This window comes from Aulostomus chinensis, chromosome 2, assembly GCF_037954235.1.
Source record: "Aulostomus chinensis isolate RoL2024-O1b breed Wild chromosome 2, RoL_Achi_v1.0, whole genome shotgun sequence".
NCBI classification, from domain to species: Eukaryota; Metazoa; Chordata; class Actinopteri; order Syngnathiformes; family Aulostomidae; genus Aulostomus; species Aulostomus chinensis.
The window spans coordinates 24,146,634-24,158,098 of record NC_141321.1 but is presented as its reverse complement, the minus strand read 5'-3'; the positions used below and the strand labels follow the sequence as shown (position 1 = coordinate 24,158,098).

General features: G+C 41.3%; 1 protein-coding gene across 2 annotated transcripts; it reads left to right on the top strand.

Moving 5' to 3' along the window:
• Positions 1–271: 271 nt before the first annotated feature.
• On the top strand, positions 272–11,207 carry abcb10 (ATP-binding cassette, sub-family B (MDR/TAP), member 10). 2 transcript variants are annotated; one of them, XM_086186135.1, is made up of 15 exons: positions 272–1,194; positions 1,626–1,832; positions 2,155–2,357; positions 3,440–3,574; positions 3,883–4,029; positions 5,088–5,223; positions 5,325–5,420; positions 5,794–6,003; positions 6,087–6,166; positions 6,276–6,456; positions 7,191–7,234; positions 7,576–7,610; positions 7,813–7,871; positions 7,969–8,209; positions 10,942–11,207. In XM_086186135.1, exons 1-14 carry the CDS (start codon positions 798–800, stop codon positions 8,160–8,162), a joined length of 2,124 nt encoding a protein of 707 aa, XP_086042261.1. In that variant the 5' UTR covers positions 272–797; the 3' UTR covers positions 8,163–8,209; positions 10,942–11,207. The 2 variants fall into 2 exon arrangements, with proteins under 2 accessions (XP_086042261.1, XP_086042251.1); XM_086186125.1 differs by having other exon boundaries at positions 7,969–11,207.
• The last annotated feature ends 258 nt before the right edge of the window (positions 11,208–11,465 follow it).

The following is an 11,465-nucleotide window of genomic DNA, read 5'->3' as shown; positions in this document are numbered from 1 at the left end:
AGGACACTTCGACATGGTCACCGGGGTCAAGAATCGAACCAGCGACCCTTCGGATGATAGACAGCCACTCTAACCCTGAGCTATACCGCTGAGATGACCCCTCACAGCCCACCTGCAGCATTCTTCGGGCCCACCAGAAGATCCCTTTTATCATATATGACCTGAAATGACTTCTTCCTTGGAGAAATCAACGCTAGGGGGCAGCATTACGTGGCCGAGTAAAGCCTGCCGGAAATGTATTCGAGGAAGAATGTGATCTGCCTTCGCTTGGTTATGCCTGGGAAAGTTTCCTTATATCATCAGCCATTGAATTCACCCGTAGAGGAACCGTGTGTGCAGGAAAACCAAACCGAGGGTCACCTTCCCTGATTTTGCTCTTTTCACATCTGTTTTGAGAATTTGGTTTTTTTCTCGGAGCTCTGTGGGGGAAGTCAGACACCTCTGACAGTGGGTGGTTTGCCTGTCAAGCGAATATTGGGCGGCAGATGTAACTGACAGGCTGGGTGTTGGTGGCTTTTCGGTGATAAGAGATAAACACCAAAAAAAAAAACTTGGAGAAGCGGCTGTCAAACGCTGATAAAGCGGACAATAACGGTTCTTTTTTTCTTTCTTCTTTCTTTCTTTTTTAATGACGTAGCCATAATGAGCTCGACAGCTGCTCGGCTATGGATACGGTGCGTTGACCCGACGGCTGGAGGGTAAATGTTTCCTCTCCGAGATTGAAGAGTATCGAACTGCTGAGTAAATGGTTCTTGTTTTGTGACTTAATATCGAGTCTGTTCTTGACAAGTGGGACAATGCGGATTTTAATGCGCATATCAAGGTGCACACACGGAGTGCATTTGCCAAAACCTCCACAACCCAGGATGTTATGGCTGGAGGACCGCCTGACCGTGTGCGATGGTCCCCGGAGGAAGCGACCTTCCGTGGCCACCTCGACACCTGCCTTCCCTCTCTCCTCATCCGGGCCTGTCCTGTCGGTCCTCCACTGCAAGTCCCTCAGAGGTCTCTGCTCGCACGCCTCTAGATCGCGGACAATCGCACACACACCTGTTGCTTTTGCCAGCTCAACAACATCTGAAGTACTGAAGACCCAGAGAAACGCAGAGAGCGGCCACACGCCTACCACCGTCCCCCTGGAGGATGTTAGAAGGATTCTACGGCTTGCTCAGCCCGAGAGATGGAGACTGACAGGTAAAGTTTGTGTTGGTGTGTTTGTACATTTGACCATTGCAAGTATAATTCGTGTCTGCACACTAATAACCCATTCCTTGAGATTATCCACTGATGCCTTTTCTGTCTGGAATAATCCAGTGTGAGCACACTGTTACATCTCACCTAAATATAAGAAGGGCCATGACCTCAACTACTTCTGTAGAATTATATCTCATAACCTTTTTTTTATTTAGTCCACACAGGGGAAGAAATAGGCTAACCTTCCTGTTACTTGCTAAACTTATTGCTTTATTTTGATTCTGTTTAGTTCTGGTTTGTTTTCGATGAAAATTTTAACTGGAGACAAATGTGTCCTATAGATCTAATCTGGACACTTGTCATTCATCCCTTCAGCTCAGGGTCGTGAGCACCTGAACATATCTGTTATTTTTGCTCCTTTGTTCAACCAGCTGCTGTAGGCTTCCTAACCATCTCCAGCGCAGTGACCATGTCAGCTCCTTTCCTCCTGGGTCAAGTGATTGACACTATTTATGGCACTGGAACAGACACGGAGGCCATGACAGCTTCCCTCACGTCACTGTGTATCATGCTGACGGGGGTGTTCCTGTGTGGTGGGGCGGCCAATGCTGCCAGAGTCTACCTCATGCAGACCTCAGGTGAGATGAGGAGAGAAATCTTCTGCTCCGCTGAATAAACCAAAGAAACACAAACATCATGCCAGCAAGTGAACACAGTAAACATCTACCTGAATGGTGTGTGTGTGTGTGTGTGTGTGTGTGTGTGTGTGTGTGTGTGTGTGTGGTAGGTAGGGATGGGGCATAGGTGTGAGTGCATGCATGTGAGAAGAAGTTGCAAACATGTTGCCGCTTTTTCTTTTAAGAGGAAATTTTTACATGATGTGATAGACCTGCATTTTTTTGCCCTGACTTCTTTATTTAATTCGCTAATTGACTAGGACCTCCTGTCACCTCCCTCCAGGCCAACAGATTGTTTGTGATCTCCGCGCCTCGGTCTTCTCCTCCATTCTCAGACAGGAAGTGGCGTTTTTTGACAGAAACAGGACGGGTGAGCTGATCAACCGGCTCTCTGCTGATACAACAGTGGTGGGCCGCTCAATCACAGACAACCTGTCTGACGGCCTGAGAGCTGTCGCCCAGGCAACTGCTGGCGTCAGTATGATGGTTAGTATGGCTCTCAGGGTGGACAACTGTGGTTATACGATTGTTTAACTGATGACCATAAAACTTCAACGTAGTAACTTCAAATGAAATAGGATTAAATGCCTGTAGTGCACCTGACACAAAAGTCACATTTACTGCCATGGAAGTCTGCATGTTGATCAGTCTGTTGACCGCAGGTTTGTGTATTTACGTGATCACTGTTGTACAGGATGAGGTAGCAGTTGTGTTCCCTGAACTGCACTTCACTGTTGGGAAACAGGTTTACAAAAGCATTTCTGCCAGTTCAAGGAAATGGGTTGGTTCAGCTGTAAGACTGCCTCACCCCAGCCAGACCCAGTGGAGTGTGTGTGTGTTTTTAACTAAACATATTTGCATCTAAGCTTGGATGTCTAATGTAGTCTGTTACAACAAAAATCCAAACTCCGTTCAGAGAACAAAAATGTTTCAAGCTACTTGATTGTGCTCTTGTGGAAAATGTGACAAAATAATTACTTTGGCATTATTTTGATCAGTTTATTGCAATTAAGTAATAAAATCTGAGTTGGAAGCCATGGGCATTCAGAAGTAGTAATTGAAAATGACTGTGAAACTCAGCAGACTGTGTGCTCGTCACATAACCCCCCCCCCCCCCAACACACACACACTTTTCTCTCCAGTTTCATATTTTTCATAGAGATTAGGATGTTACAGACTAAAATTTCTTAAAATCACAATCCACAGTGACCACTGGAGCAAGTGTCCAGGAAATGCATGTACTGTAAATGGCTGTAAATGCTATCAATGTTTCATGTTTACAACTTCCTGGATCACACACCTGTTGAAAAACAGGTCAGTTAACTGGTGCTTTGTCAATCCAAAATGGCAATCTCTGGTTTAATCTTAGACAGACAATGAGAAATGTACTCTCACAACAAGGACAGAAATTACTCCCAAGTGTGAAGAGCATTCAAAGAAGTGACTGGAGAGGTTATAGCCGTCCTCCGCCTCTATTCCTGACCCCTCTCTCCATCCTGATTTTCCCATGATTTCATTCACTCTACTGTCTTCTCTTCTCCCGTCCTTCTCTCACTCTCCACTTCTAGTTCTATGTTTCTCCCAGCCTCGCCGGCTTTGTGCTACTGATCGTACCTCCTATGGCGGGTCTTGCGGTCGTCTATGGCAGATACCTTCGCTCCATCTCCAAACACACGCAGGATGCACTTGCACAAGCCACACAGGTAAAGCGCCCAGGAACACACTGATTAAGGCTCGGTTGGTTTAGTGATCAGATTCTAGCTGTTGGCAGCATTTGAGATTGTGACACTTTTGATCAAGGAAGTTGCGGCAAAATATTTGCTAACTCTGTGTATTCTGTAGATAATGTCACGGTAGGCTGATCTGGCTTTATTCTCAAACCACACACTGGTATTGCTTAGCTTTTTATCTGATTCAGGCAAACTTGCAGCGTTGTTTTTTTTTTTTTTAAGAGACTTTTCTTTTAATAAGCACATCTACACAATCCCAATAAAATGGCTCGTGTGTACAGTTGGCAGAGGAGCGCATCAGCAACATGCGAACTGTGAGGGCTTTTGGTAAAGAGATGTCAGAGGTCAAGACTTACACCCAGAAGACAGACCAGGTCCTCAGCCTGGCCAGGAGGGAGGCCGTATTACGAGCCGGCTTCTTTGGAGCGGTGAGTGTGTGTGTGTGTGTGTGTGTGTGTGTGTGTGTGTGTGTGTGTGTGTGTGTGTGAGAGAGACTGTGACTGATGCAAACCTCATCCACAATTACCACATGATGTGTTGCAAACAAGCTTCTTCTTTTGCACCGCATATAATGTTGTTACCTGACATATGACTCATGTTTCGCCATGAAAATATATTATTCAGTAGAAGCTCCAAATACTAAACTAACTTTATGTGGAATAGCTGTCATCAACAGAAATCAATGAGGTCTAGTAATACTTGTAAGCAGAGTAATAGAAGTCTTTCATTTTTCCATTATTTTCTCTTTCCATGTGTTAATTTGCTGCCAATGGAGGAGAAAATAAGGTTTTAATTAAATACACAGTGACTGCTAACAAAATAAATCAAAGTTAAAAAAAAAAACTGCAGGGTTGCATGATTTTTTCTGCACCACAAAAAAATACAGAATGAAAAGTGACAAAGTGGTATCAGTGTCCCCATTGTTATCTCCACATGAAAGTCTGAAAAGTTTCATTCACCTTGTAAGGTGCCTGAATTTAAATCTTAATAAATGGCAGAAACGCTGTGTATGGTCTTGAAAATGATCATCTTTGACTTACTTAAAATCAGATTGATAAATGAATTGCCAGCTCATTTCTTCCCTCTCTCATTAAAAGTTCATCACCCAGCAGTTGATATCTGCAGTCAACTTTTAAAAAATCCAGCGAGTTCATCCAAACAAGGTGGTTTCCTTTAATGCGCTCTAACTGAATGGATGTGTTGGTCATGGCCCGCTACAAAAACAAAAATCAAATTCTTGGAAGTGTCACTACCAGGTAACTGCACTAGCTGCCAAAGCACATCAGTCATTTTTGTCATATGAGACAAAGAAACTGTTAAAGTCAGGTTAGTAAAAGTTTGAGCTGTCACACCCAGTTCTGTTGTGTGAGGGTGTGTGATCCTGCCTCCATCTCCTGCTCCAGGCTGTTAACTCAGTGTGCGTGTGTGTGTGTGTGTGTGTGTGTGTGTGTGTGTGTGTGTGTGTGTGTGTGTGTGTGTGTTTCAGACCGGTCTCAGTGGTAACATCATGATCCTGGCGGTACTATATAAAGGAGGTCTCCTGATGGCCAGCCAGCACATGACAGTGGGGGAGCTCTCATCCTTCCTCATGTATACCTTCTGGGTGGGCATCAGCATTGCAGGTAATGCAGTGTTTACACACTTTGCTCACAAATGAAATCTATGTATTGTACACCTATGAGTTGTGTTCGCGTCTTGGCTAATCGCCTGTTGTTGTGTGTAGGTCTGAGTTCGTTCTACTCTGAGCTGATGAAGGGTTTCGGTGCTGGAACCAGACTGTGGGAGCTGCTGGATAGGAAGCCCGAGTTCCCTCTAGACGGTCAGTATTCACACAAGCAGAGGATAACGCTAAATGTTTCTTAACCAGTTTTGATCTAGAAAACTACCCATTAAAATGTGAATTTAAGGTGAAGTGTTGTGTAGGGTGACTGATGTCGGTTCTCTGAGGCGACTCGTTAAACGTATTGCAAATTGTGATGGTGGTCACACAACCTCACTTTGTTTAATGCCCATATCTGCCCCTTCATTGATTATTCATTGAGTTTGTACAATTCACCTTTCAGAATACAGAGGCGTTGTGTCAAAAGCAATCCAGTCCAGTTTTTTTCCTTAAATTTCTTCTTGTTTTGCTGAGCTTTATGGACCCTCAACAATCATTTCCATCCTCCCTTCCCTTCTCCCTCCTCCTCCAGAAGGCCTCGTTCTTCCTCCAGACCAGCTGAAGGGCAGGTTGGAGTTCTGTGATGTCTCTTTTTCCTACCCGACTCGTAAGGAGGCTCCAATCTTCCACAACCTTAATCTGCTGGTCCCAGCTGGTACCATCATGGCTATTGTGGGACCCAGCGGGTCTGGAAAGTCAACTCTGGTCTCACTGCTGCTCCGACTTTATGACGCCGATGCTGGTGAGAACAAGTTGGTTTTGTCAGCCGTTTTGGACAAAGTAAAGAGTTGATGGTTTCAGCTCTGAATCATGTCTCTTGTTCAGGTGTCATCACTGTGGATGGTCATGACATCAGGGACTTAAATCCCTACTGGCTCAGAAGTCACATTGGAACTGTAAGCCAGGTAAGCTCACCCTGAAACCAGGCCTATGCTAGCAAGAAGATCCTCCCCATGTTTCAAAGTATAATATGTTAGCATTTTCTTTTGACATGGCCCCTCTCCTCTCGTCCAGGAGCCAGTGCTGTTCTCTTGCTCTATCAGAGATAATATAGCATACGGTGCAACGGACCCAGACACTGTAACCACAGAGGACATCTACAGGGCAGCCAGAGTGGCCAATGCATATGACTTCATCCAGGCTTTTCCTAGAGGCTTTGACACTGTGGTGGGGGAGAAAGGAGTGCTGCTGTCAGGTGAGGAAGAGATGCTGACACAACTGAGTGACGCCGACAACATCGGCTTGTCTGTTGATACACAATAAGAACCTGTATGACACAGTTCAGTTGTCCCTAATCAAGCTCACTTCTACTTACATGGCCAGCACTGGGAAAGGCTCTCATCTTTTTACAGTCACCATATGAAAATTTGAATCAATTCTAAAGTCTAGTCTGATTTTGACAATATACATTCATGTGTTATGTTATTATGGGTTTTTTTATACACATACTTAAGTTGGTTTATTTGATTTGTGTGTATGTAAAACAGATGATAAAAATCCAAATGTTCTGCAGGTATTTATATTAAGTGTCAGGGTTTGTTTTTTATAACACAATAAAGTTCGGTCCTTTCTGTTCAGACGTAAAAAAGCCTCTGCTTTTTGCATATAGCAGGAGGTGAACAGAATATGGAGACTTTAAAATATGGCGAGACCTCTATTCATACTGATTTTGATACTCTGATGTTGCAAAGGCGCCAAGCTAAGACTCTGAACATAGTTGTGCATAGTTTGATTTTCTTTTCTTCTTCAGTTTCACAGATATAACAAATTGCCTTGCAGTGTAATAATTATCACAGAATCTCTGTTGTCTTTTGTATCATTGTAGTGTGCAAAGCCTCATATAGTGATTGCTTATAGCACGAACATTATTAGATATTTAGCTTAAGTCTTTTTATGAGTTGGTGCTGAACCTGTGTGTTTGCCTCTCAGGTGGTCAGAAGCAGAGGATAGCCATCGCCAGAGCTCTGCTGAAGGTAAATACTCCTTAACAGCTCAATACCATTCAGAGAAAAAAAACGACCCGTCACCAGCCTGTGTCTGTGCTCCAGCGTTGGCTCTCGTCTTTCAGTAACCTTTTTGGAGTTTTGTTCATCTTTTTTTCAGTGTACCTGAGCCAAGAGTTTCTAAATATTTATGAACTTAAATAAATTCAGTTGTGGGAGATGGAGTTGGATTTAGAGAAATACATTCATTTTTTAACAAAAAGAATTCTTTTCTACATCTGTGACATTCATATTTATGAGGTGCAGTTCTTGACTGGAAAGGGGTTTCAAAGTGGTTCAAGATGAATAACCTTTGTACTTTCTGTCCTTAGAATCCCAAGATCCTGCTTTTAGATGAAGCTACTAGGTGAGAAAGACGTCACATGGTTTTTCATTTTTTAGAATTGCCAGTGCTAGAATAACACCATTATTGCAGTATGTGTTTGTTGTCCTGTGCAGAACTACAGCTCTCAAAATGAGTTTGACAGTGTTGCCTATGCCACTGAAATGGGAGATGCATTGTCTTCTGTATAATGTTGAAGAAAATCCTAAATAATTTGTCTTTGTAGTGCGTTGGATGCTGAGAATGAGTCCCTGGTCCAGGAGGCCTTGGAGCGTCTGATGGACGGTACATCTCTTTTCTGTCTCCTCATTTTTCTAGTCACACTACCTGTTAATAACACCGATCACCATCTGATCCCCCTCTTTTCTCATCCAATCAACAGGGAGGACAGTTGTGATCATCGCACACCGTCTCTCCACCATCCAGAATGCCAATGCTGTCGCTGTGCTGCACCAGCACCGGATAGCCGAATGTGGGCAGCATGCAGAACTGCTTGACAACAGAGAAGGATTGTTCAGAAAACTGATGGAGAAACAGGCTTTCCTACAGGAAGAACAGAAGTGGGCTCTGCGATGAGCAGACTCGGAGACTAGAGGAGCATATGAAGACGTATTGAATCAGAGGTGAGATGAATGACTGGGGGGTGAAATGGCCTTGGGCCTTAAAAAGGGAGAAATGTCCCCTCTCCATGCTGGGAGACAGAAGAAAGGGGATGATGGGACAAAATATAATTTGCCTGGAATGAGGTGAAATAGATAAAAGTTAAAGGACAGCATTAGTTTCTGCCTGGAGGAATCTGATCCTAGAAAGAGAGGATGGTCCAGCCGGTGATGGGAGATCCTCTGCAAGTGTCCTTTATCTACTGACATGTGTGTGTAGATGTACACGAAGAGCTGCGCTGACTCCCAGTGAAGACCAAACAACACAAACACGCACCAGCTAGAAGGTAGCTCTGTGGTTTTGTTTTTGTTGAAAAATCTGGATTTGTACTCTGAAGGAGGCTGAGAGGAATGGACACACAGTCCTGACACTGGAAGCACATGACCAGTATGTGACTTAAATCATCTTCACTAATGTAGTTTGGAGGCAAAGCTCCAATCACGTGTCTAGTTCAGCCATGTAAATGTGTTTATGTCTGTCAGCACCAGGATTTCACAACTAAACCAAAAATACTCCTGCGTAATATGTAAAGCACTGTTAAATGCACATTTGTTGGCATATTTCTATGTGTGACCATATGTTAATGAGTTATGTAACTTGAAGCTCACATGTAGAGCCGGTCTGTCAGTTTAGAGTTGAAAAGAACTCAACGAAGCAGCTATTTCTGGTGTTCACACTGTTGTAACAGCAATTTTCTGACATATCTCTGAAAACGTTGACATTTGTGACTGAGCTGAACGTCACAGCTGAGCTGCTGCACATCCAAACATGAATACTTATTACAACAGAGTTAGTTTGTACTAAGATCATTATTTCTGTTGTAATGTGTATTTGTCTAAACATGAATACTTATTACAACAGAGTTAGTTTGTACTAAGATCATTATTTCTGTTGTAATGTGTATTCGTCTAAACATGAATACTTATTACAACAGAGTTAGTTTGTACTAAGATCATTATTTCTGTTGTAATGTGTATTCGTCTAAACATGAATACTTATTACAACAGAGTTAGTTTGTACTAAGATCATTATTTCTGTTGTAATGTGTATTCGTCTAAACATGAATACTTATTACAACAGAGTTAGTTTGTACTAAGATCATTATTTCTGTTGTAATGTGTATTTGTCTAAACATGAATACTTATTACAACAGAGTTAGTTGGTACTGAGATCATTATTTCTGTTGTAATGTGTATTCGTCTAAACATGAATACTTATTACAACAGAGTTAGTTTGTACTAAGATCATTATTTCTGTTGTAATGTGTATTCGTCTAAACATGAATACTTATTACAACAGAGTTAGTTGGTACTGAGATCATTATTTCTGTTGTAATGTGTATTCGTCTAAACATGAATACTTATTACAACAGAGTTAGTTTGTACTGAGATCATTATTTCTGTTGTAATGTGTATTCGTCTAAACATGAATACTTATTACAACAGAGTTAGTTTGTACTGAGATCATTATTTCTGTTGTAATGTGTATTCGTCTAAACATGAATACTTATTACAACAGAGTTAGTTTGTACTAAGATCATTATTTCTGTTGTAATGTGTATTCGTCTAAACATGAATACTTATTACAACAGAGTTAGTTTGTACTGAGATCATTATTTCTGTTGTAATGTTTATTCGTCTAAACATGAATACTTATTACAACAGAGTTAGTTTGTACTGAGATCATTATTTCTGTTGTAATGTTTATTCGTCTAAACATGAATACTTATTACAACAGAGTTAGTTTGTACCAAGATTATTTCCAGCGGGCCTTGTTTTTTTATTTTGCTGTAGCGAAGCATGTAAATGCAGTCAGTCTGCTTTTCCTACATCCTCTAATGATCGGCTTGATTCTGCCATTGTACATCACGAAAAAGGCAAGATTTAAGCTATAAAAGTTGGTGCTAAGTTTGTTTCTAAAATAACCAAACATAATTTAGTTCAAACCTATTTTTCCTGACGTTGGTATCATGAAGCTCAACACATTGGATAGACTTAACTAAATTTCACAACATGGAGCTTTTAAAAAATTCTGCCTTAAGGACGCCTAATGAAGAATAAATGAATGATGGTGTTCAGGAGTATCAACATGGATGTTCAGAAGTGACGCACCATTTATTATTGCAAAAATATAGTGATACATGATTAAAAACCACCAAAACCATAATGTTTTTATCATTTATTGTTATGGGGAAAAAAAAATTCTCTTGACAGTGTGACAAAAACAATCTGACTCAGACTTTCAGCTGTTTAAGTGAACTGTAAATGCCAAGCTGGAATAATTTTACTTTGACTGGGCTGATAAACTTGAATCGTTGTGAGCGGCGTGTTTCATATTTGAGAGCCTTGGCGTTTACTGACCCTCCAGTGGCAGGATGGGGCTCATAACAGAAAGGGATCCGTCTTGGTAATATTTGAATCCTGGACCATATCAGGCTGAATAAATCCATCAGTTGTCGGTGAATGTCTGAGGAGCATAGTCATCACAATCTAATTATGCATATTTCACTTATTACCGTGATTAAGAGAATGGCATTTTTTTTCTCAGTTAATGTATTCATTTGGATTTTATTTATTACGGACAGTCCTTTCTTTTTTTTTTTCTCTAAATGGTGAATAGTTACTTGAATCATTGTATTTTTATGTTCTTTCTAAATGTTGCATTTCAAAGTTTAAATGTATTTTTTTTTAATCAGCTGAGTGGTGAAGGCCGGTCCAGACTGGATTTGTGTTGTTTCCTCCCTCAAAGAACAGTGAGACGAAGATGAAGTCAGCCACTCGCCCAGCGTCACCTCTCCCTCCGACACTGACGGTGCTTGAAAGGTTGAGATGATGACTGTCATTTGGAAGTGGACGGAGTGTGTATGAGTTTCTGAATAATATAATCTAAATGATGTATGATTTTTTTTTAAATTGTGTTATTAAATTATACTTTTATGTAAAAGAATAAAATGGAATATTAATAGGTTTTAATGAGTCATCTTTATTGTTTCTAGATTAACACAAAAAAATCTGTGTGTTGACTTGAGTTCTTCATTTTACCGGCATGGAGGCTGACGTCAGTACCATTTCTGCTAACATTTCAACAACCCACGTTTAATGTTAACGTCTGGAAATATAAAACACCAAAATACAAAATGTCATCTAGCAAAAATGATTAATAATGAGTTGTGAAAATAAATGCATAAACAAAATCCACAGATGAGATAAGAAGTGTCAA

What these genes read in the sequence shown, in the direction of transcription:
- abcb10 (XM_086186135.1), top strand. Translation starts at nt 798, where the DNA reads ATGCGGATTTTAATGCGCATATCAAGGTGCACACACGGAGTGCATTTG. An exon ending in CTACCTCATGCAGACCTCAG is followed by an intron (nt 1,833 to 2,154) that starts GTGAGATGAGGA and finishes ACCTCCCTCCAG; the next exon opens with GCCAACAGATTGTTTGTGAT. An exon ending in GAAAGGAGTGCTGCTGTCAG is followed by an intron (nt 6,457 to 7,190) that starts GTGAGGAAGAGA and finishes TTTGCCTCTCAG; the next exon opens with GTGGTCAGAAGCAGAGGATA.